A 26,911-nucleotide genomic window follows, 5' to 3' on the forward strand; every position below is an offset into this window, starting at 1 on the left:
AAAAGCCTTAATCTTGGATACTCAGTGCAATTCTTTTAGAAGATAATGACAGTTCTGAAAAACAAGCAGTGTAAGATTAACATTTTAACTCAAATGAGGAACATGTAAAATATCATACCTGTAAAGTCCTGGACGAGCTTGCCGAACCAGGAAGCTTTTCTCCAGGCTTTGCAGCACATCGTTGAGCATCCTGACTCTGATAGGAGCTCTCTCCCTTGGGTCATTAGCTGGGCGCATCTCATCTGATTGGAACAATTCTGCGGTGTCTCTCAGGCGTGATGCCACTGCAAGCAACTGAGAAGCATCTACTTCTTCACCTAGGAACACTAAGAGAAACATGGTTGCCAGTGTTTCAGATAACATAATTTATAACTCTTGCTCACAAATTAAAAGGAAGCAATATTTAACAATCAGTAAAGTTGCCTTCTAAGACTGTATTCATTCCATGCCTTCTCTTAAGTATGAAAGAGGGGCTTGTGCTTTGATTCCATACTGACTACTGAATAGGAGAATATAACTTATGGAGTTTCATTATATTGCTATCAATGCCTCAAAATCCTTGGCTTAACAATGTTTTTCACCTACATGTTTGGTATCCTCCTTACTGAGTCTGGAGGAATATAAAGGTTGAGTAAGTTAGGCCAATACCTCAGAAAACTATTCTCTGAGCATATGAGCTTAGCCAAGTTGGGATATTTTGCAAAATATCTTTATCCTCAGTATTCAAATCATAGGCAAATCTCCTGCACAACTGAAGGCCTTTCAGGCACTGTGCATATCTTACCCTGGCACTTGCATCAGTATGGACAGGTACTCTAATATACATTATTTATAATTTTTATTCTGAACATGATAGAAATGACTGTAAGTACTAGCTATGTCTTCAATAGGGAGAGATTTCCATATTTGGAAATTAATTCACTCAGACCATGCTTTCAAACAAAGAAAATGCAGTAAATGCTCATGGTGCTTCTCCATCGCATTCATTTTGTCCCTAAACCAGCTACATTTCCTTCACAGTTTCAGCAAAAAGCACCGATCGCATCACATTTCAAACAAGAAAGCATTATAAAACAAACACTTCAGTCTGTGGTCAGTGTGGCCAGAAAGAACTACAGAAACTTAAGGGCATCAGCAGTTTATATCACAACACACTGGATTTCAATGCCAATGGAAACTGTGATTTATGCTTTGCTCAAGTTGAAAAGATGGGATTGGAAGGGCAAATGATTTCTAGATAAATTAACTAATAATGACTTAAGACACTTTGTGATGATTCTACAGATAAAAGAAGAAAATGGACGCATTTCTTCCCTCAAGAGAAAACAATGACATTATATTTGTATTCTTTGTCCTTATCTCTTCAGTATGAATCATGATGAATCATCTGTGGTAGTTGTTTAGTTCTTAAATAAATAAAATTGCAAGTACAGGAAAGTGACTCAAGAGTATATATTATGCTCTTAATCAGTGAATTATATTGCTGAACTTCATTACACTTGCTAAATGTAACTGGATTTAATTCAGTAATAGGTTACAGCAAATATATGTGTGAGTGTATATATATATATGTATATATATATAAAACTATTGTTATTTTACAGATGCTGAGCATCTTTCCTCATGAAAGCACTCGCTCTAATGAAAAGCTGTGAGAGTGATTCAACATTTTTAAATTGTGTTTGTGCCCCCTAGGATCAATGTGCTTGCCTAAGAAGAAGAGGTACAGATAAATCATCACATAAGGCACGTCACACTCCATGCATGTGAACATGTGTTTGCACGTAAGAGGCGAAATTGCTTCAGGTTCTCATTAGCTTGAGCATTCAGGATTGGCTACAGTGTGGTGCTGTATTAACTAGAATGATTTTTCATGCTGTGCAAAATTGGATGATCAGATCTGGCAGTGGAAAATCTGAAAGTGAAAGCTTTGTAGGAATTATGCTAAGGGGGGCAGAAACATAAATCCAAGGACATTCTCAGTGCAACAAATATGTTGCCATCAGCTTTGATTTTCCTACCATGACTGCTGCTGCCCAAGCAAACTAATCTGCTGTTGCTACAAGTCTCTTTTCAAAGAGACATTAAAAAGGCATGTTGTGACATTATATTATGCACATCAACACACAGGAAATTATCAATGGCTTTGTACAGAAGTACTGAACCAAATATGGAGTACTGATAATGAATAGATGCTCATTTTTCCATTTTAGTATCAAATGCTTTGTTCATGGAAAGTGCATTTTTGCATCATTTTCTGATGTAAGGCTTACCAGTACTGATGCATAATATCCTTGAAAGGATAGCGAAGACATCAGTATTTCATAGCAAATAAGGTATTTCTGTCATACATCTAGATAACCATTGCATTTTTCATTTCACTAGGAGTCAAGAATAATGGGTGGGAATAATAGAGAAAACTTTCTGAACGTTACAGGGATACGTAGCGAGCAACTCTGCAGAGCATCTTAAATGACCAGGGAAATATGGTCAAGCAGGTAGAATGTTCCCAAGCTGAAGACTAGTAAATAGCTGTAGGCAATGAGCGTGCAGCCATCAAGTAAATGACAGAGAGATGTTTCTGTATTGATTTTTCTAAGGACAGGGAGTTCAGAATGATGTTTTGAAACGTACAAGTTGAGCCAGGCCTGTGGAAAGTTATGCAGACTTTCCTGGAAATAGCTTATAAAAAAACAGTTTATTTTTAACTCCTGCTAGCACTACCTGCTATTATCATCACAAGTCTTTCAGCTGCCGTAACATCTGTAAAAAATCCATTCTGAAAAGAAGAAAGGGCCTAACGGATCAGAAGAAACAGACAACTGATACTGTGTCAGCTACATCACAGCTTTTGCCCTCCCCTGTATATGTCAAAACAGGAAGTCTCACCCTCAATATTAGTAATGGATCTTCCATCTTGATGGAGCAATTTCACATCAAAGCACTCATCCTACACCCAGAAAATAGTGCCAAACAGTAAATTATACCTGCATCTATCAATTAATTTTGTTTACTTTAAGCCCAGGAACTTTTTGTATCTCTTTCTAACCCCAGCCAGTTGTTTGAAACACATCAAGATCATTCAGCTTCAAATACAGAGCTTCCTGCTTTAACAGGGGGGTATGACTAAAAGATTTCCAGATATCCCTTCCATCCAATATGATTCTGCAGTTTGGTGATATGCACTGGTAAATGATTGTGCTTCGCCATGGTTGGAGAAAAAAGTTAGCATGACCCACTGAGAAGAGGGGCTACGGCAGTAATCAAACAAGGAAGATGACAGCTAAAATTTCAGACACAAACAGCAATGGGATCAGAAGTCCTCTCTTGCTTTCGCTGAACGCAGCCTTGAAGGGAATTAAAATCAAGGAGTTCAGTCACAGCAGTTGTTATCTATGACTGTAATTATGAGATTTTAACACCAATTATTATTTAACAAACAAAGTAACCTCAGAAGAAATACAGATAATTTATGACAAGAAGTATTACACAACAATGCTATTTAGCCAGTAAAATCACGGGCTACCATTCAAATTCAGTTGAAATAGAAGATCTATATCAGGGAGTGGATGAACACCCCCCCCCCCCCCTCCTTTTTTTTTCCTATAACATTCCCCTAACACAAATTACCTCTCAGACTGTTCTGAATTGCCAGAGCGATGTCAAGGGCGTTAAACGGCAAAACTGCTTCATTGGCAATTTGCAAAGTTGCATGTCCTGAAAACTGAAAAATACAAAAAAATACACACAAAAATGTCAAATAACAGATTTCATAGCCAGCACTTCTTCTGAATTAAACACAGTTTGATGACATTTGATCTTCAAGAAAAAAATGAATAATATCCCAATAGGCCCATCTCTGTGAAACGAAAAAAATAAATAAATAGACCATTGTCTTTCTATTACAACGTGAGAAGATGGAAAGGGATTATAATTCATGACCCCATGAAGGAATTCTGCCCAGTATTTTTCCTTGGAGCTAGAACATGATAGTAATCTCTGCATTGCTTTAGTTTTGCTTTGTTTTCAAATAAAATCTCAGCTTTCTATAGAGTTTGATTGTTTTAGTTGTCCGGTTTTAGTCATCAGATTTTAAGAGTTTACATTCTAAAAGAAAAAAAGAAAACAAAACAAAACACAGACATTAATGGGCTTCAAATCAAGCTCTTGTCTAGAAATCACACAGCTAAATGCAAGCTCGCCTGAAAACTATCTTGAAGAGATAAGTAACAACTTCATACACAGAGATGTACAATTAGCAGGCTGGATTTTCTCAGTATCTTACAGAAAGAAATTCCCAAATAAGTGAAAGGGAACTCAGCCCACCTTGGAATAGATACTAGCATGTCATGAAACTCAATGGTCCAAATGCTTCCTTTCAGCAGTTTCAGACAAGGCCAAGGACCGACTGTTTTTTCAATTACAGAAGACATACTCCTGCTCAAGGCTTAGACGTGATACAGAGGCTATGTCTAGAAATGTGTCTTTCTGATGGACTTAGATCACTTAGACTGTGATTAAACAGAGCATTTTGATCTCTAGGCTGCCAAGTCCATCACTGTTTGTGGGAGCTATAAAAACACTCTGACAAAACCATGCAAGAAACTTACATTCATCACTTTCATACCTTGATATTGCAAAAAGAATAAAAACAGCTGTAAGGCTGTGCTTTAAAATGGAATGATGGCTGCAGGTGATGGAGATCCTGTTGGTAAAAATGTGGACTGAAGAAAATCATACTGTACAATGCTTCCCCAGGTGTTGGGGGTTAAAACAATATCTGTCCCTCAAAAGCAATATGATAGTTGCTATGCTGAAAGTAGCATTTTAATTCTACTATAAAACCAAGTACAACAAGACAACAATCCTCGATAATATTAAAAGCAATAGTACAGCAATTGAAGAGTGATGAAGAGAGATGAAAATGGTAATATCAGGAAGACAAGTTTCCTGGAGAAAAATTAATAGTACTCCAGCAACAACTCTAAGAAAGCATTTAAGAAAAGGTGTTTCTGATCTGGCCACAGACCAAGCTGAATGCACTGACTGAAGGAACATGCTGCATATCAGACTGCAGCCTATATTCGAGCAGAGGATAACTCTGAGCTACTGAGATTTACCCCTTGGAAATAAAACATTGCCAAAGTCACGTAGAAGAAAAGTAGGAAGTAATGTTACTTCAGCTTATTATCAGGAGAAGTAAAGAGCAACTTCATATCATCCAGCCACAAGCAACTGTAAACATCTGTTTCTAGATGTCCAAATGCCATGTAAAATCCTTCTTTGTCCTGCATAGAGCTTCTTCAAGGTGGAACTGCCTACAACATCAACAACCTGTGAGTTGCTATAGAAAAGCAATTGTGGCAAAGAAATACTATCTTATTAAAGAAAAGGCATTCTTTATCAAGCCAAAACCCACTGAACTCTAAATATTACCATATCAGAGTAAACACTGAAATCCTTCCATGACACCCTTGTCTATTTCTTCCAAGTAATTTTATTTTGCTTTTTGATTACAGAAGACCCAAGTTTTCTCTTTGCAGTTCAAATGCAATTCTGCACAAAAATATTATGACTAACCAAAGTATTCTGGAAACTTTATTACTCTGCAAGTAACACTACAGACATCTGTGTGATAGTAAATAGATAACTGTGGTGTTTATTAAATCATGTACTTCTGGGGCTAATCCGGAAGTAATAATCAATCACACAGGGGAAAACTCAGAGCATTGGTTTGAACAGAGTAAGTAATAATTCTGCCGAAGCATATATCAGATTCACATAATGCAGCAAGACAAAAAAGGCCACAGATTTCTTATTTATAGCCTTATTTTTGGATATACCATTCCCCTGAGTACAATGCAGAATATACACAGTAAATAAAGATCAGCTTCTGACCCCTTTTCCCCACTGAAAAACAGTTCAGACTGACTATTGAATTATTAAATGTAAGAATAACTTAGTAAAGAATAAATGTAACTATTTTCTCATAAACTGAAATAGTACAGCGTAATTGATTCCAGTCCCATACTGAACTGGTGTAACACTAATGAACTCTTCTCAGTAACATTTATACACAATGCACATACAGCACACATGATTGATGTAACATATGCACAGTCATCCAGACTAAAGACACAATACTAGTTCAAATACTGATTGAATCTGAGACTCTTTTCTTTTACAATTTAAAATGAAAAAATAATGAATAACTTTGCGACCACGCTCAATTTTGGTAAAGATAATCTTCAGAAAACTAAAAGGCATTTAACAAACTTCCAATTACTTTCAAGGTAAATCTAAGTATCAAAACCACAATGATAACGGTAGTTACACAGTATATACTGCAAAATAAATCTGAATATTCAAGAGGTTCATAACAATGGATCACACACGGTAATATTTTTCAAAATCTTTTAATTTACGGTATAAGAATCTTGATAGGAAACAAAAAAAAAAGTCAGCTCTATCCCCAAAAGACAGCACAACCAAAACATAGCAACGGGATTAAATACAGGATGTGTTCATCTATGTAAATAAGAAACATGCTTTATCTTGCTAAGTTTTTCACATTGTAAATAAGAGAATGAGCTAAAATTGGAGGAGGAGGGGGACACTTTCATCACAGAAAATGCTTTTTTTCTGGTGAATACCTTTTAAAGGTAAATTTAACAGTTTATAATTTGGGATAGGCTGTTGCATCATCTAAACTCAGGAGTACATTCATTTTTTATTTCTCTTTTTTCCCAAATCTCCTTCAAATAAACAGAAAAGCCTTTGACATATGGATGAGAAGACGACCAGTTCTCTGACCTTCTATTTTGATGAAGCACCAGAGGGATGCTCCCCTGATTAGACAAGGAAACAGAAATCTGGTCATACACACACATCCGTGCTTTGAATTAAAGCTGTCAACTTTTGAAAATTCAGAACTTCTCAAGAATTCAACAGTGTTGTATTTAGTTTTTTGTTCTGAAATATACCCCAGTATCAGGACATGTATTAACACCACAGCTCACATGATACTTTGGGCAATCTCACATCTGTCTCCAAGTACTGCGTTTTAAGACAGTAGAGGGCTCTCTGAGAAAAGAGTACAAGGAGTCCATGGCTACAAAGGTGAACTAGAGCACACTGATCTTTAACTGTAGCTGTTTGATAACTGTTTGTAACCAAGGGAACTATAATTCATACCTGAGTTCTCATAAATATTAAAAACTCCATTTCAACATTCCCTGCATCATTTCAAATTGTTTTATTTATACTCAGTATGGTAAATACTGACTAGGAAGTAAAAATGTTAATGAAGAAAGCATTGATTCTCCCTCTTTGATGGTATCATGTGCTTAAATTATTTTATTAAAGCAGCACCCAGCTGCAGACATCCCAAAAGTTACATATTAAGACATAGTAGACATTATGGTAGTTTGGGCAGCTTACTGTGGAGCACGTAAGTTCTCTGTTTACAGACATTTGCTACCTCTTCTGCATGGCTCTTGTCAAGACTGGCACACTAAGAGATTAAGGTCAAAAGGATTTTCCTACGTTATAATTTGCCTAAAACCTAATTTGTTAGCCAGCATTAACATACAGCACTTTGAGGACTGAAAGTAAATTTCCTATGGATTTCATTCACATTTGCTAGGGGTCATTCATCGAAGTGCCTTACAGTACTGGCACACAAAATAAACTCATCTCTGGTTTGTCGGCTGTGCACGTGAAGAAATTCCTACATTTTAAATATTTATATAAAATAATTGGAAGCAGAGAGAGACCGAAAAATGGGCTGATGTCTGGCCCCTTATGGCTGTTCTCATGCTCTTGTTACTGCAGCAACAGAGAACAGGGATCATTAACTCAGTGTCCAAGGTAATGGCACATGCATAAATGAACAGGTACTTTTGGAACTGAGGCAGAGTAATTTCATGTCTGTACAGAGGACACAGTGGTAATACGTACAGAGGAAACTGTGAAGTTAACTATAAAGCACAGTCCCTTGTGTGGGAGGTTTAGCAGTAGAAAGGGAGAGTTTTTTAAGTGACTTGTTTTTTGTTTTTTTTTCCTGCATATAAACAGAAACTGCATGTCTTTGAAGTATGCGGTAAACAGCAATACTCTCGATGATGAGTTCATAATCATGTATTTCATATTTATGTCTGTCAAATTTCAGTGGTATCTAGGTGCAAAGAAGGTGTCAGACAAATCAATTTCTTGAAGGGCCAATAAATTCAAGCCTCTTGTAAAAAACAAACAAAACAGTTGAAGTCACTTATCCTTCCCCCTATAGAGTATGTGGGTAGTTATGAGCTTGCCAAAGGATATAAGAGATTCCCTTCTGCACTATGGGCTCCATGAGCACTGGGTGCAGTGCTCACCACAAGGACATAAATCTTTACACTATTGCAAACCCCCATGCTATATTTCTTAAATAGAATTTTAAAAGTTTGTTCCAGCATTAATTCTTTTTTATCTCTAACTTTAAAGCCTGGTTGCTCTGGTTACCAACTGTGGGATTTGAGTGTGACAAATACAGAAAAAATTGTTTTAAAGCTGACTGATTTGCATATAGAATTCCAATAAACACACCACTGCACACAAATTGACCTTTTAAATGCATGCATTCTCTGACCCGCTTCAGGTAAAGCAAGAGAAGTGGGAAACCAGTGCTGGATCCTTTTTAAAGAAGCGCAATGTTTACAGCCCGAGAGATGGTTACAGTCAGTCCTGAGGAAATGGATTTAGCTGTTGTTGTGGGAGAAAGAAGAAAATATCATAAAACATGAAGCACAATGTATTTGCACAAATCACCAGCGCAGACCTCTAATGACAATGACTATAACACAGAACTTGCACCTTGGATTGATCACTACTACTTTAAACCTACTAAAACTACAGAGCCTATCTTTTCAATTTTATGCAATAGAGGTGTTCCAAGGATAGAACATACAAGAAGCTAACTCTGCACGCTGCAATAGATATTAGGACAAGCAATGCTGAGTATTTGTAAACAGTGAAGGAAAGTTTAAAGTAAAGAAAATAAATACCATCTGTTAGAATAACAGACAAGCTATATCAGCATGGATTCCTATGTACTGGTACAAAGTTCTAGAAGTCATCATCTTCTTCATGCCTTTCCTTGATGTGTTTAAGACTCCAGTGAAGATGCAAGCTGAACCAGCCTTCCTTACCCATTAGATGCAGGTTAATCAAAGCACCGGATGATGAGAATCAGCAAGAGAGGTGATAATTTTGTTAACAGTTGCCAGACAGTTGGCAGGGTTTTGCAAGTCAGGCAGTAATGACTAGCAGATAAAACAAGCAACAGTTTAAGTTTGCATGTAATCACCCAGGTCCAGAAGTACTCTAAAAAGTAATACAGATTTTAGCACAGCAAACTGCATATTGCCTGGCAGTCATAACTGATCAAAGTATGGATCTCATATGGATCAAGAAAGTTCAGTGAGCCAAGAATTTTCCTGAAGTAGGACAAGTGCTCGGGTCAACACTGAAGGACATCCAAATACTTGCTCACTTTCCACATGATCTGTAATGTCAGCTTTTAATGCTGAATCTGCAGGACTGAGACTGATACTTGTGGCATTGTCAAAAACTAGATAAAAGTCATCAGAGGAGAGTGATAATGAAGAAATCTGCAATTTGAAGCTTCAACTACAGCTTTCAGTTTAGACCTCAATATCGTCTTTTTAATCACTCCCCGTTTACAGAAATGGTTTTGATTTAATTGAACTCCTAAAGAAAGTCTCTAATCACACTTCATCAGCATGCAATTATTATTCAAAGGAAATCATATGTACTATTAGGCACTCTTAATTAAAATAATGCATATAATCTGCTTCAGTACCTAACAGTCATTCTCCTTGATGTTCTTAATTCCTTTTTCTTCCATTACTGCAACAACACACTTTTATTCTATTTTCCATCATCTATCCCAGTTTCACTTATATACTTTTCAATGTTAATGATGATGATATCAGAACACTGGGATGCATTTATAATCCACCATCTTAAACCCACTGCATAGCAAGACCTTCAAATTGCATCAAACCTGACTGGTATTTATGAAAGAAAGATGAGGAAATGCTGTAGCAGAAATCTTAAACTGTAACTAGTTTGATTTGCAGTTGCGATGCCTTCTAAGTGGACATAAAATACAAAGTGGACATACAAAAAGGCAGAATAATCTGGGGAGAACCAGGTACAATACATGGAAGAAACTGAGTTTAGGAAATGAAGAATGTGAAGAAAAGCTTCAATGAGGGGTTCAGGCAATGGTTCCTCGAGGACCAGAAGTGAAATCTCGGACAATCAATTCAGCAGAAACTCAGCAGAATAAGCATTATGAAAAGAGTCATGAGACCATTACATATAAAAGCCTCAAACACAGCAAAGCTAAGATATTTAATGGTTACACAGAGAAAATATTGCCCTTTCCTCTTTTGCCACCTCTCGATGCATAGGTCCCTCAATTTTTTCCATTTAGGTCACCCTAATCAGTGAGGACTGGAACACTGACAGTTCATTAAAGAAGACAGACTAGACCTGAGGGAGAGACACTAGTGAACTACAGTGATGAGGATCCAGGGGAAGGTGAAAATACATGGTTGTCTAGTATATAGCTCACAGAAAAGCCCCATAAACACTAACAGACACATTCCACCTCAGGGAAGAATTGGGTGGATAATATACTGAGGTTACCCCCAGATGCCAGCATATGAACTGCACAGGTTACAGCAGTACCCACAAAGAGGCTCAATTTCTCTGTTTGGAGAATTGGGATTAAATTCTACTCTTGGATCCGCTCACATGGTAGTTACTAAACTAGCAAAGCATTTAAGCTTCTTGTTGGTATTGCAATTCAAAGGTGCAATTTCTCCGAAATTTTCATGACACTTTTTCAATTGGAATATTTAATTTTCAATGTATACTGTGCAAGATAGAATAAGAAGTAATAATTTGACATACATTCAAAATTTAAATCTCAGGAAAAGATCTCATACCTCCACCTGTATTTAAGTAATATAACTGAACAAAATAAAGGTGGGAGAAGATTGATTGTTTTATTTTAAAAAGAAAACATTAATTAGAGATGAATATGTTTGGGACTGAGCAAGCTTCCCTCAGGCTTGGGGAAAATGCCAAGTCTGACAAACTCCTTGAGCCTTAGGGAATCTCAGGTCAGTTTGACGAACCCAATGAAGTACTTTATAATTAGCTGGCATGCTCCTGAGGCTGCCAATTTACCTGAAAAAGAAACTCCATCACCTTTCAAACTTGTCTCTGAACAACACTGAATAAAGACCTAAGAAATAATGATTTTCATCACAGAGTATTTACATAATCAGAGAAAGTAAGACTCAGAGAAATGTACTATGTTATAGAATGGCCCTCAAAATTCAAAAGGAAGCTTAACAATAAAACTCTGTAACTATCTGAGGTTAGAACTGAGATTTATAATCATATCTGGGGCCATAATAATACACCTGCTACTACGGTATTCAAATTATGTTAGCTATTTCATTCCACTGCACCCTATCTTTATTGGACCTCTGTATTAAAATGGTAAAGGCAGAATAATACAGTAGAAACAACATAGATTAAATAGAGAATACGTTTTAAAAGCATATAATCTGAAAACACAGCAGGAAATGTTACCATGTGCACAAATTACATAAGTTACTCACAAAATGAACTAAATAAATGTTTACCTCCAGTGCTGTACCATGGCTGCCTTAGGTACTTTCTGTTTTAAACATCTTATCATCTATAATATACACAGATGGCTATGTAAGAAAAATACATCACATGCCACAGAAACCTCTACTTGAGAAGGCTTGTTGACTATCTTAAGCTCATCTGAGAGAATCAAAGAAATGGGGTATGGCATATGAAAGGTACAGCTTACTTGAGACTATCCAACATGCCTTGCAAAGACTGAGCTTGCCTTGACATTATCACTCTTTAGACAGTTTCTGGTCTTCCTATTGGTTCTGTTTGGCTTACCTGAATGGCTGTTTGTCTCCAGTTGTACATTAACTTCCTGGAACAAATGTGTAAATCAGAGAGATTCAATGTGGAAAACAAACAAACCCAAAAAGGCAAATTTTGCCTGAGAATTCCATATGTAAGGACAACAAAGGCAGAAATACAATGACTGTACTGAAAGAAAGATGAAAGGGATATTGCTGAAGAGACTGGAGAGGTGAAGAGCTTAGGGTTGAAACAGAAGTAAAAGATTTAGAAAGAAAAACGTGATGGAATTTGCTCAAAAACATAGCTAGGAGCCTGGGGAATATCTGAAAGAGGAGATGGCAAGATTAAAAGGACAGCTGAGAGCGATCATTTTGGCAGCAGTGCTATAGCTGAATGGCAAGAAGAAAAAAGACTTGTGAGGAAAATGTGTCAAGACAAGAGAACATTACGATGCAGAGAAGCCATTTGACCACAAGTCCAAGAAGAAATGCTTTTTTTTTTTTTTTTTTTTTTTTTTTTTAATACTATAAAATGAAAATGAAGTAGAAGAAAATACTTAATAATGTTGTTCAGCATACTGTAATCAGTGTGTAGTCAACTTGCTTTCCCCATATTATGCAAAATTCAAGATAAATTGTCCCCAAAACTGTAAAGAGACTGCAGAACTGATGCATATTGTGAACAAATCAGTAGGAGTGCTGACAGCATCCACAGTGATATATGCATGCATGTGTGCAAGCATGCTTGCATACACAGATCAAAAGGAAAGAGTCATCTCAAAATGACTGTAGCAAACAGATAAAAACTGACTTTGTAGACTAATAATTTTCTTCTTTATTTTTTCCCTTGCAGTAGAAAGGCAACGTGTATAGGCATTTGATGTACTTAGAATATCTTTAAATTGAATATCAGTATCCTTCACAAGTGTTTTGATAGCAGACTGAAATTTATAAGAACATTTTGTGCTATATGTACCTTGTATTTCAGAAGCACAGAATACATTTCTTACCAAGACTCATTTAACAAATAAAGAGGTAAGGCATTTCTATAGTGAGGGACCGATCAGAATGCAGACCTGTCCCCCAAAGAAGGATTTAAAAAAATACAGATAGTTTTCATTTCTATCTAAAGACCCCAAGCATTTCTCTCTACAAAAAGCACAGGTATCTGAGACAGGCTTAACTGGATGTCTTTACTAGAACTTATTGCCCTTTCTGCTTATTCTGCTCCAGTAACAACAGTCATTTGCAGAAGAGAGGGCAAAGAGAGACTTATACTGTAAAAGCAGAGAATATTATTTGTGTGGTATATTACATTGAAAAGAGCTGAGCAGCTATTAGCAATTATAAATCTTCACTTGGAATAATACCCATATTTAACAACAATAACAAAAAAGGCTCCACTACAAGTCATGGAAAGAAAAGCATATTTAATTTTCAGTTCTGCTAGTCTAAAATTGCCTTAGCTCTATTCATTCAGTTATCATTCTGTAGTTTATAATTAAAGTGCGAACATATATCAGAATCCTCTGATCTCAAAATAAAAGGTTCTTTTACCAAAGAAACTAAGAGCGCAGTAGTTATAGGAAAGTTTCCAAGTAAGAATTAAGAGAAACAATCAAAAAGTTAAGTAACATAACTAAGGAAAAATATTTTTTGTCAAATAACAGAAAGAAAAAGCTTTGTGGGGAGCCATATGGGAATATGGAGCAGTTTATCAAGCAGCAGAAGTGTTTCCTATTGACATGTCTCTTCCTGTTGGACATGTCTCTTGTGAACTTAGGTGCCACTGAATGCACTCTTCATCTTTTTTCTTAAAATTACACTAAAATGTGAGACTGAAATATCTCAGTGTATCACAAGACCTATATTCTGATGGAGGAAAAAAAAAAAGCTTTATGCTGTGGTCAGAGAAATGAAAGTAAAACAATCTCTTGCAACAGAGATTCTGAAGGTAGGTTCCCTTACATGTATGCCCCTTTAAAACTGCTTTTTAAAAATTAAGGTGAGGATGCAGATTGAATTGCTGTTATGTATGCGAGTCTCTGGAACATAACTTGGAAATAATGCAATAATGTATGTGCTAATGAAGATGAACATATGACGATGCAAGGTATTATATATTTCAATTCTCTAACTGAAAGGCATTTACACAACTTTAACAAATTACATTAGACATTAAGAAAGTTGGAAAAAAAATATAAATGGGAATGAGAATATGGCAACCACTTGTTAGCAGCTTCTTGATTACCAGTGTTCTGCTTATAAAGCATTCCTAAGAGCAACCAAACAGCTCAACATAGGTACTTTAAATGAAGAGATTTTGCAATGCCCTAAAATTTTTATGGTTAGTATGAGGTACAGTAAGGTAAGTGATTTAAAGAGAAACAAAGACAGCGCAACCTGACTGCAACACCTGAAGTTTCACATTGCCATCACTTACACCCTTGCCTTCTAGAAGTACTAAAGCTCTAAGAATTTTCCCCAAATCATTTTTTTTTGTCAAGTACAATAAAACATCTAACAGTATAAATAGCTTTGAATGAGACACCAGAAATTTAGGACAAATGAAGGGTGCATTTTGAGGCAAAGATTTTTTTTCTTCCTACAATATTCCCAGAAGACCAGCTGTATTTCTATGATCCACATCAGTGAACCAGTTCAAGTTGAAATCTACAAGACATGAAGGCTTTTAATGAAATGAAACATATTTTGGAAGTGTAAGTCAGAGTGATACACTGAACACATATATATCTTGCACTGAATGGAAACATGTTTTTCATTTTACATGTGATTATAATTACATGTAAGCTTTAGTAGTAACTGAGACTAGGGAGAACAAGTGCCAAACAGAAGCAGAATTACATTCCACCGCAGTAACAGTGAAAACAGCAGTAAATAGAGAAGGATACTCCAGGCTTTTAAATAAAGGATTTTTAATAGACTTCTGGAAAATAAAAAATAAAAGAAACCCCAACAACTACACCCAGCATTCTGGATTTTACTGAACATTATCTCACTGTGTAGCAAACTTATCCCTTAAACAAGATTGGGCTGCTGAACAAACTGTCTCCATAGAATCAAGACAGCTGAATTCTCAATTTTTAAGAATACTATGAACTTTTTTTTTGTTATCATTTCTCCTTTTCACACTCTCAAAATGCTACAGCAGAGTAAAAGCACACAGTCTGAACCATAACCAAAACACAGTTATTAAATCAGATGCAATAAGGAGAAACAGCTTTCCATTGTTGTGTTTGTCATTTTGATTTGGTTTCCAACCCAAATCACAGCACCTCAATGGCTGTCAGAATCACTAAGATAACTTACTATTGTTTAAAATACATAATAATCTTCACAAAAATGCAATAATAAGCAAAGCCAATCAAAGCTTCCAGATTGGCAATTCTTAAAAGTGATATATGTGTTCAAAATGTTTCTGTGTAAACAGCACACTTGGGACAGCTGATATCTTCAGACAGCAACCACGGTATGACTAACAGTTTATTATCAAGATCTGTGACTAGTTGCAATTAAAAAAAATCACACATATACGACCTGTCTGCATGCAAAAAGTATCATGTCTTTCAGCTTTATAAATGTATTATAATAGCTTATATACCATGTATAAACTCACTTAAGTCCAGTGTTCAATTGCTGGTAGTTTGTTCCATGGAAACATGGCCTACACTATAAAATTGGATACTCTGATGTTGTCACATTATTTCCCATTCTGTATCATTTTCACAGCTATATTGAAAAGGTGCTCCAACAAGTAACTCATGCAGTGCAAGTCACAAGCCTTATCTTGTTTGCGATATACTTAAAGAGTTGAATGCATTTTTAGGGGGTTTGGTGCTGATGTTTATAAGGAGGTTGAAAGTAAATAATTAAGACCAATGCTATCATGGTCTACTGTCCTGCTGTGATGGTGTTTCACAAATTACTTTGTTTAACTCCAGTGCAGCACAGAAGAACACAGCAGCATTTCTGTAAAGAGCTACATCCCTTCGAAAGTGTAAATGTAAGCAGGAGTGACTCAATTTTCACAAAAACAGTCCGGGCCCTTGAAAGAAATGTGTGGATGTTTATAATGGCATAACTAACAGCCATATCAATGCTATATTGACAGGTAAATAAGTCATAATGGGGAACTGAGATGAAATTATTATTATTATTGTTATGTAAACAAGGAAACAAAAAGGAGGTATTTCTGAAGCTTTACAGTGAAGGATGTTTGAAAGATTTCAAGTAAATTCTTAATTCTGGTTTTGTGGGTTTTTTTTGTTTGGCTTTTTTTTTAAAAAAAATTGATTTCTAACAACATCCATTTAATATCTAGTTTACTTAAATTATTTTTATCATATTTATAATTTCTATGTGGCTTTGACTGATATAAGAATGCTCTTTGGAACAGAAAATAAGATCTTACTAATTTAAGATCATGGCCTACTTCAAATGCAATGATGTAAATAAAGCATTTAGATCATACAGATTTCTAAGGCAAGCCGTCTTAGAAAAGTACTTGAACAAAAAGCTCTAACATAATTTATCTAAGAATAAAGACTTAGGAAATAAGTAGAAAAAGTTCCAGAATTGTTCCCTTTGTCCTGTGAGATTTCTCCCCATAAGAGAAAGGGAATGCAAATTAAAGATTCACAGCTTTGTATGGAAAGTGAGGAGACTAATTTTATATTAACTGAGAATATTCAGCATGCCATCTTCCACATTATGCAAAATACCTGTTGAGTTACAAGCAAAGCTTTGAATCTCTATTTATTTTGGAAATCACGATACAATGTCCTTACAGTTTTATTTCTTCATAGCATAGAAAGAAACCTTGTGTTCTCTTTGCCTCATTAGGATCTCATGTGAGGCTCCCGTCAGCTACAAGTTTGTTCAGTTTAACTCAAGAAAAAAGGAAGAAAAAAGCTTAAAATTTCCCTTAGATATGTCAATCAACATGGATTGTACTGGCTAGAACATTAAGTTCAGAAGAATATCATTTATGTCAGATAATGCAGAATCGTTCCATTGCCCATTTTATTCATCACTACAATAGACTATATTTATGTAAAGGCCTGACCTCACCTTGCAATTAGCCTGAAATTAAACTGCATTATATAAAGATATTCAGTCAGTGATTCCAACATGTATTTCTCTTCCTGTGCTATTTTGTTAGTTGAGAAGTACTTTCATTTGGATCACAGCTTCACAAAAGATGAATTGTATTCAAATTTGAATTGGCCAGGGAGAACAGGGCCTGATATTCAATCTTAAAGCATTTCTTTACTTGGCTGTGTGAAGATTATTAAAATTCCCAAATTCCAGCAATTTATCTCGGATTCTTCTACAGGCTGCATCCATTTATATACAGATTTACTGCTTTCTTTCCAGTCACATGGTAAAGAAATACGCTTCTTATTCACTTTCTTCCATCTATGTTTTTATTGTATTTGTGATGCTTGCTAGACTAAACAGCAAATTCTGTCGGGTCACTGATTCTGAGACTTACCTGTTGGGACCAGCTGCACCAGCTGAACATTTGGAAGCACATAGGACTTTATGGAATTCACCTCAAAGTACTGAGCGAGTTAGTAGACATTATATAGATAGGACCTTTTCAACAATTGACCATAAGTACACCCATCTAGAAGAGAGAAGATTCAAGAAACTACAGACCTGATTTTGACATCAGTCACTGGAAAAGTTATGGAGAAGATGGCAGTTCCTGCCACAACAATACACTTCTGAGCTCTCTGTTAAGAATCTGGTACAAATTCACTTCATTTATATATAAAATTTCACCAGTTAAGCTGTGATCATATAACCATAGCTGGTGGTGAGGAAAATAGTTTGCAAAAAATATGTAACATGACAAAACTACAAGAGACTGAATAAACAGCAAATGTTTCCTCAGTTCATGCTTTACCAGATTTGTGGTTTGATTTAACTCTAAAGCAGAGCTTTCTTAAACAGTGAGCAAAGGAGCTAATTTTTCTTTAGGTACACAACAACACATAAAGCTGCATTATGAAACAAGTTTATTAGTGGTAAATAAACAACATGGTAGCCTAATAAAATTGGGGGATGCAAATCTTCCTTCTCATAGTTTCCTTTTCATTAGCTCACCACAAAAACTGTCAACATTTTAAAATGGGGAAATATTTTTCAGGAATCTCACTAAAATGTACACTTCCTTAAGATTAAAGTAATGTATAACCCATAGATTTTCAGCAAATCTTGTCCAAACGGATATACTGATCCTAAGCATATTTACAAACTCTGGAGCAGATTTATAAAAACCACAATAGAAATGCAAATCTTACTAGTAAATAGTAAAGAAAATTTTTGATTTAGACATTTTTTCATTGAGCTGTAAGAGCACAACCACTACATTTATTTATAAATCAGAATTTTAGTACTCAGCCATTTGCATCAAAAGATAAAATACAGCTCTTATGCATTAACTCATAATTAGGTTTTTTAAATTCCAATCAGAATTTGCAGAGTTCCTGAAGTCGAGATTTAGTAACGAGTTCCATAAAGTTTATGTAATTTGTTTCTCTTGTCTTCCTCCAAAGTTTAGAATAAATCACACTCCAGTCACAATGCAGCCTTAGTTATGTAGAAAAAAAGCTATTTGTTATTATTTGCCAGACTTAACCATGACGCTTCTACAAATCTTCTGCAATAAAACAAAACATTTTTTGAAATGAAATTTTCCTTGGGCAAATTTCTACACTCTTTTGGTTTACCTTTCAATACCATTACACTGCTGCTAAAATAACTGCTTCTATGTTATTCTGCACATGAACTTCTTGTCACCAGCATTATGTGGACACCAAAGTCTGTACGGCAGATCAGATCTGAGAATCAAAACCAAAACAAACACCCAAAGCAAAACAAACAACAAAACTAACAACCTTCCAGTTAGATGTGAAAGCATTCAAGTCTGCAGAAGCATCTGATGGATATTTCTGATTCAGTATTATGTTAGTTTCAAGTCTTTGGAAAAATCCAGTTCCAATAGCAGGTGCTAAGATTTGGAGTATAAGTGATAGGAAGGGGTAGGGACAGAAAGGGATTGGGTAGTAAATGTGAAGAGATGTATCAAAGCCAGAAGGAGACAAACATATTTTGCATTAAAAAAAATAAATAAAAATTTGAAACACTTCATAAAATGGGAACAATCCAAAAGAAAATTTAGATTCCAGTAGTGTTCTTCCACATTAAGACAAATAAATTATCTTAAAAACAAGATGTGTAACTTATAATTTTATCAAGGTTACAACCTTCTCTGAGCACTTACATATACTAGTTTTAAATTTACTTTATATAATTCTTTATACTACATACAGAGTTTCTGTTCAAAAAGTCATTTGCCAAATCCTTTCCTTGCCACAGAATAAAATCCAGCAACCAAAGGTCACAGCATGCTGAGCATAAGTGCTGCAGACACAAGGGAGTGCTCTCCATATTTCAAGTAAAAATAAAGAAGATAAAAATAGAAATGTTCCCCTTGTTTTATGTTGATTCAATTAATTATGCTATTTTATAATACCTGGAACTTTTGTAGCAGAGCACTGATTCCACAGAGCTTAATCAAGATTTTCAGATGCATAAATAAGAGAAGCATTACTCTTTTGTCTTCAAAGTATGCCTCCATTTTCTTTTTAGCACTGGAGCTAAATCCCCTTCTTGAGCACAGCAATGTCAGTATGGCAAAGTACTGGCTGATTTCTGATGGGATGCAGAATACAGAGCATAACTCAATTTTCAAATAGATCCTACAGTAAGAAAATGGAATACAATACAGATTTTGTTTGGAAATATAATGAATCATGCTTGCAGCTGCTGCCTTTTTTTTTGCACCTAAAAGTCTGAGAGTACATCTGCACTTATAAGCTCACACACTTTGAGAATAGCTTAAAATCTGACCAGTGTTTTCCTTTATATGCACAACTCATGCAAGACCACGGGCTCATATTTGACTGAAGCCAGAGTGAACTCCACTGAAGTAATGCGGACCAGTACTATAGTGGAAATTAGATCTGGGCTCATCTGTTTCTATCATATTCATTTATCTGGCAGAGAAGACTTAGCAGGAAAATCTGAACAATTAACACAGCCTGGCACCTAGACAGATGCAACCATCTTATTTAAAATTAGATTCTTCAAAATGGTTTAGCAAGTAAACAACTCACAGAAAGAAAAAAAAAAGTACACTCTTCAGCTTTGTGTTTTAAAGTCATTTTTATCTGGAAGAAAAAGCAATAAAGCCCCTAGAATAGCAAAGTATTGCAATTTGAACTGAAGCCCATGATTTTTTTGTTTGTTTGTTGCCTTGCATGTTATAAAAAATTGTTATAAAGTCTGTCAGTTTGTAAACTGTACAACTGTAAATATGTTGGGCTAAAAAATTCAGCTTTTCTGGATTTGAGTATATATATGTATATCTACATTACAGTTAAAATATAATGATAAAAGCATACAAAAATATTAATAACTGGACTATTTTTTGACACAACTATTTGGATTTTGAAGTGTCCATGTCTATACTTAGCTCAGTTAAGCCAGCAGAAGGAGGATTTTGTTAACTCAGTGCTTTTCCATCTGCTGAAATCAAGATAGCATTTGTACTTAGATTCAACAAACTTTAAAATAAAGTTCTTTAACTGTGTTTCGATCAACAGATGTCACTGCTGCCTATGAAAGCCCATAAACTTTGGTTTTAAGGTGTGTTTATATCTTCTAAAAAGAAAATAAATTTGTGTTCACTGTAAAGATGACTGCACGAACATTACATGAAAAAGCAAACATATACTGAAAAACCTTTCTGGATGAAAAGCACATCTGTTACATTGTCTTGGCTTGATGGTTAGGTTGCTAAAAATTATACCCGGCCCTGTCTCAAGGAACTGTTGGCAGACAAGGAGATCAGTGCTATTGGCCACCCTGATTTCATGCACATGGCCTTGAGTTCCTTCCTCTGGACTCAAAATGGGAACAGAAAGGATTATATCTGAATCCATTTTATAATTCTAATTTACAGCTATAGTCACCAATCCTTAGTTTAACATTAATTGGTCTAATCTCAGCTGCTTTAACGCTAGTCTGTCGGCAAACTGGCAGTATTTTTTCTTGTTATTGACCACACTCCTAATAGAAACAGATCAATAAACAAGATGTTCTTCCTGGAGTTTTGTAATACCTTTATCTTATATTCTTTCTTGATTTGGCATATTTTTTTCACTAAGTATTTACTTGTTTTGTCTCACAGCTTTTAGACTTCTACAAAATCGGTTTGCATTGTTCAATTGTCTTTTAAGAGACAAGGCTTTATTCACATTAATTTTGCTATAATTCATTCAAGGAGAACTATTAATAAAGACAGAGTTTTATGTTTTTCAGCTATTTGATTTAAAGAGCTCCGCATCAACATTTTGGAGACTGAATAAAAGAAAACAAAGAACAGGAAAAAAATGTATTTTCTTAGACTGAATTATGTTACAAAAATATCATTAAGATATTTTCTACAAAGTACATCAGGATTTTCATATACAAGCAGAGTTATGAAGCAATTCAGGTTATCAGTCAATGGAATCAGATTTCCACAGCAAGTCTGCAACGAAGACTTCACACTCCAAATGGATTGCTCTGGTAAGTAGCCCCTGTTCAGGCTCCAACGCTGAAAAGCACAATTTTTATTCTGACTTAAGTTTGTGCTTTATTTTTACTATTAGTTTCCTGCTGTTATCCCCATACTCAGATAACAACGGGTGAGTTTTTAAAGCTATCTTCCAGGACAGCTCTTTCTATCTGCTGTGCAGACCAACAGATGGCCACAATTCCAGGAAATGCTCAGCACCAAGAGGACAATTCCAGCAGAGCTCAGCTATCAGTTAGATGCTAAGCTAGGTAATGACATTTAAAGATAAGACTTAAAACACTGTGGATAGGAATAAGCCTCCAGAGTAATCTGACCTTTTAAAGTTCCTTAAGAGAAAGCAAACTCTTGAAAAGTTCATTTTGAATACAGGACAGAGCTCATGTAAAGCTCCGATGTGTTGCAAGTTATGTCTCCAAAAAATCAAAAAAAGAGACAAAATGTCAGTAATAAGTAGATCAAAGGAAGTTACGGGTAAGAATTCAATGCTAAAATGAACCAAGATAAATAATTATAGGAGCTGCGTAGTAGTATAGCAGCATAGCAGTAGAAGATTAGTGCTCTGTTTTGAGAAAAACTCATATTTCTTGCATAGCCACCATATTCACTACATGTATGAATTAATCTTTGACAGCTGAAGTATTTGTGATCTAGTAGAAAACACCTACGGTAGTACTGTTGCTAAAGAACGAATTAATAAAATGCTACTCTGATTAATTCAGTAATTAAATATGTGAAAGATAGGACAGTGGGAAGCACATGAGAAAAATCAGATAACCCCAGGCATGTTCCTGTTAGAGTAGCTGGCTTCAGATATTCATTTGTTGGATTTCAGCGGCTGAATACAAAAATGTGTTGATATTCCTTAGAAAATGCATGCATATGTCCAATTATTCATTACTTCTCATACCAAGCTTACATTGCTAACTTAAGAGCAGTGAACGTGAAATACGTTTTCTTATCTCTTGGTACAAAGTCACTACTGGACAAAGCAGAAAACAGTCATTAGACATGCAATAAATGTGCAGTGGCTTCTTTGTAAATTCAAAATTATCAACCAGGAATAAATACAAATAAAAAATAAGAAAAAAATGACATCTGCCATTACCATCTATGCTGAGCCTGTCACTGATGCAGCAAACAGTAAACAGCCTGAGATGCAACTGGATTACAAATCTCAGAATAAGCAAAAAGACAGTACTGGAAATGAAGCCATTGCCGTAGGCAATGTAACTTCTTTCCAACTCAGCTAAGTCTCACTAACATGGGCACTCACAAGGCCTGTATGCTTAGTACAGAACTGTCCATCTGATCACTGCTAGCAGTTGAAATTCCAACAAATATCAAACATGAATGCTGAATATCAACTCCAGAAATTTAGCTTCAGTGTTAAACTATGCCCCAGCTTTTGTCTACTGCGTTAGGCAGACACTATGAATTTATGCTGCGTTTAGGTGAAGAAATGAAGTAGTTGTTCCATTACTTTGAGTACCATTGTTGGCCCATGGCATCCTTTTTTTCTCTTACACAAACTGGGCATTAAACAATCCTCTCATTCTTACCTTTTTAATTTTTTGTTTAGTCTGATTGCCACAATTTGGAATAAAAATTCTCCAGAAGTTTTAGAAGGAAAACCAGTCTTGGAATACTCTAGTCATGGCATCTGTCCATAACATGACAAATAAATGGCATTAGGGGAAACTGAATTAGTTCCATCTTGTAATGCTTCCCACCACTTCGAAGGAGTCATTTGTGGGAAAGATGTGGAAAATGCTGTGCTGATGTATTTAGTATACGATCAAAGCAATGAATTGGTGTTGACCAATGAAGATGGTTCATCAAATCTTTATCAAGGGTACTGCAGTTTCAATTCATTTTTATTACTTATTTTATATCTACCAGAGCAAGTATAAATTGCAAGAATCCTTGAGACTATGTGCTTTTAAAACAAAAGAGCTACTGGAAAATTCCAAGCATATCTACTCTAACTAGGCAAGAGCACACAAGGAATTTACTGTCTGGCCAAACACAGTGCAACTGTCTGTCAGAACACCTCATGTCTTCCACCACAAAGTCTCCTCCTTCCCATCTAATGCTGAGAAAATTCCCAGTTTCCTTTGACAGCTGTTACTTGTTCACTATAGTTCATATGGAACCCCAAAAGTTACAGAGAAAGTTTACATCATCAGGCTTTCTTTCACTCTTTTTTTTTTCTTCATTTTTTTTTTCTCCTGCTGCTCACCATAACTACAGAACAACAGAATAAAATACACATTGTCAGGAGGGAGTTTTCAGCAGGTTTGTATTTACCCTCTGCTTGAACTGGATTAGATGTTCTTTCATGCAAGAAGGTTAAGGGTAAAATAAAAACTCTCACTTCTGTGCTTAAGAGAATATGTGCTAAATAAAACCATTTCTGTGAAATATTACTGCGCTTTTTTACTGCCTTTTTTTTTTTCTTTACAGAAAAATCCAGACAGGTTTGGTTTTGTTCAAGTGTACTAAGACTGTCACCACAGACAACAGTTCTGCTTTGCACATCTCAGATACTATTAAACCACAAAATACTAGTAAGACACTTCAGACCAGTATATGAGAGGCTGTTCAACAAAGCAAGTAATTTAAGTTATGGAGAGACCATCTGGCAATTGGAGCATTATGCTGCACCTATCTTAACAAATTTTACTAATAAACTTTGCCTCTTACTATTATATCACCTTAAGGCAGATGGGATCTACTGAAATATCACAAACTGCTCCCAGCTGTGGGAGGACAAACAGAAAAATTAAGACATGAACCAAGTTATCCTGCAATTTCTCAGCTAAAAAAACCCAACAACATGCAGATGGTTTTACGCGTGACAGAGAATCCAAGTGATATTGCAGACTAATTTGAATTCTTCAAAGCAAGGTCAAAATGCTGCATCTAAAAATTATCAATAACAGATTTTCTCCAGTATGGATATTAATCTGGCTTTACAGCTTGGTATCACTTTGTAAACCTCAAACTTGAATGTTAACCTCATTCACCACCTCTCTACCCTAGTCTACACTCCTGTTCACTGTCTGGAGGCTCTGGAAATTTGTTTTGCAAGTATAAAATCATAGTATAATTTGTCTTTTAAAAGGCAATACTAATGTTGGTTGGTGCATAACTCCTGTCTTCAGGGGAACAATGTTAATAATTGATAACTGATGTGAAGGTCAGGCAGACTCAATTAAAACAGGAATTTAAAAATGACATCAAAAGGAACAGATCACTGTGGAAAGTTAACTGGATAAGTTATCTGTAGAAATTGGTACTCCAAAGCATCACATTTTCATGAGGGAACAAAAACTTCCAGTTTGCACACTGCAGAGTCATGCAGGGGCAGGTTGCCATGTGGTTCACTGGGATTGGTTCGGACATGCAGTAAACTTGGTTGCACTGGACTGGTGCTTTCTCAATATTTTGTGTTTGTTCTGTATACGCCATGCCAGTATTTTGATACCTGTGTTGTAGCTCTAAAATAATATTCTTTCTCTGCTGTAATCATGAACCACTCTGCCAAATTCTGTAGTTCTACATCAAGGAAATTTTTAAATGAAAAAGGAACACATCAATTCAAATCCAGATGCACAGTTGCCTTGAAGGAGATGCCACTGGGATGCATAACCACAATGCCACACAGCTTTTCAAAAAGTAATCTGATTACAAAAAAGGTGATTTGTAGTGGGAACAACACATGTTTGTGAGTGTGCTTTATTGAAGTAGCTATGCCAATAATAATATGCTGGAAGAAGCATTTCTGGTAAAATTTTGCAACGTAGATGTGCTGTACATGCTTTGTGAAATTGTTTCCACCTTGATATTACAAAGACTGCATCCCTGCCAAAAATACAACAGATGCTTCAGTGAAATGCAAGAAAGTTTCAAGCTGGCTGACTACAATGACATCTTGTTTTGGTTTTAAATTCCGGCAACAAACAGCATCATTACTCTTCTCCATGGTATTACTGCATTGATTCTAAATAGGCACTAACAGTCTTTGGAATAATAAGGGTTTTCCCCCTTTCATATTAATTCAGATATTATCTTCTTTTCAATAAACTTAGTATTTTAATAATTTGTGGAAATATTGCATATATATGCACAGCTACTTGTAACTTTTTCAGTATAGATGCATACAAAAAAAGAGCTCATTCACAGACCTTACTGCATGGAGATGAGATGGAATTCCCTACTCAAATATTTAGCAGAGATAGCATGCATCAAACCACAAAAATTGACTTACAGCAATTATGCAGACAAGAACTATCAAAGATACAAAAATCACTGCATTCCAAATATGAATGGGCATTCTTTTCACTTGTCTTAGAGAATAAATGGCAATATACAATGGATAAATGGGAATACATACCCCTGAGCAGTATGATATGTTAGAGGATTCCTCATATCACAGTTTCCATGGTGTACATTTTCTTGGTTAAAATGTGGATTTCATTTACAAATCACACAAAACCTTAGTGTTTTTTATTCCATTTGTTTCAAGAAAATAATGTCTGCCATATTTTTGGAATTGATTATTTAGAAAAATCAAAAAAGGATCTTCTACAGTGTATTACACACACACAAAAGGTATTTCCTCTACAAATGAAAATATTGCTCATTACTGCTGTTTAATGTAAAGTCTATAAGTTAATGGCATTACAGTAGTTAGTTCTACTTTATGCAGCTCTGTAATCTAAGTGTAGAATAATTAGAATCACTAATAATTTTCTCAAGAGTCATCTGTCAGCACCAATAACTCATTATAAAACCAATTATGTCACTTCTGGCATATCTTTCAATACTTTGGTGCCAAAGCAAAAATCAATAAAAGGTTATTGCTATTCCAAGTCTGTTATCAGGCAAGTGGCTTCAGTGGCACTCCCTGTTGGGGAACTGCCATTAAAGCTTTCAGAACTGCATAATCCTGGAACATGATTAGACTCCTCCAGTGAACATATTTCAAAACACAGAAGTATTCTCAGACTTATCATTAATATCTCCAGTTAAATAGATACCATGGAACACCGATGTAGGTTGCTGAATAACACTGAAAAAATTTGTTTGAAGTTAGGACATATTTCTATGAGTATGTGTTTGACAACAGTTGCGTCTCAACCAATTTCTCCTGGACTGTATTCATTCCCTGCCATCCAGGCAAACATCTCTCCACTTTAATACTCAATATATGGATTATATGGATATTTTATATTATAAAACACTC

General features: G+C 35.5%; 1 protein-coding gene across 4 annotated transcripts in view; it reads right to left on the minus strand.

The window, feature by feature from the left end:
* Positions 1–26,911, minus strand: part of NAALADL2 (N-acetylated alpha-linked acidic dipeptidase like 2) — a 355,925-nt gene that overhangs the window by 11,108 nt on the left and 317,906 nt on the right. For all 4 annotated transcript variants that reach the window (XM_072344515.1, XM_072344516.1, XM_072344517.1 and 1 more), the window contains 2 exons: positions 3,631–3,724; positions 119–326 (listed from right to left, as the gene is read on the minus strand). In XM_072344515.1, coding sequence (XP_072200616.1) covers positions 119–326; positions 3,631–3,724 — 302 coding nt within the window. The remainder of the gene's footprint in view (positions 1–118; positions 327–3,630; positions 3,725–26,911) is intronic.

Source organism: Excalfactoria chinensis, chromosome 9 (assembly GCF_039878825.1).
Source record: "Excalfactoria chinensis isolate bCotChi1 chromosome 9, bCotChi1.hap2, whole genome shotgun sequence".
NCBI lineage: Eukaryota > Metazoa > Chordata > Aves > Galliformes > Phasianidae > Excalfactoria > Excalfactoria chinensis.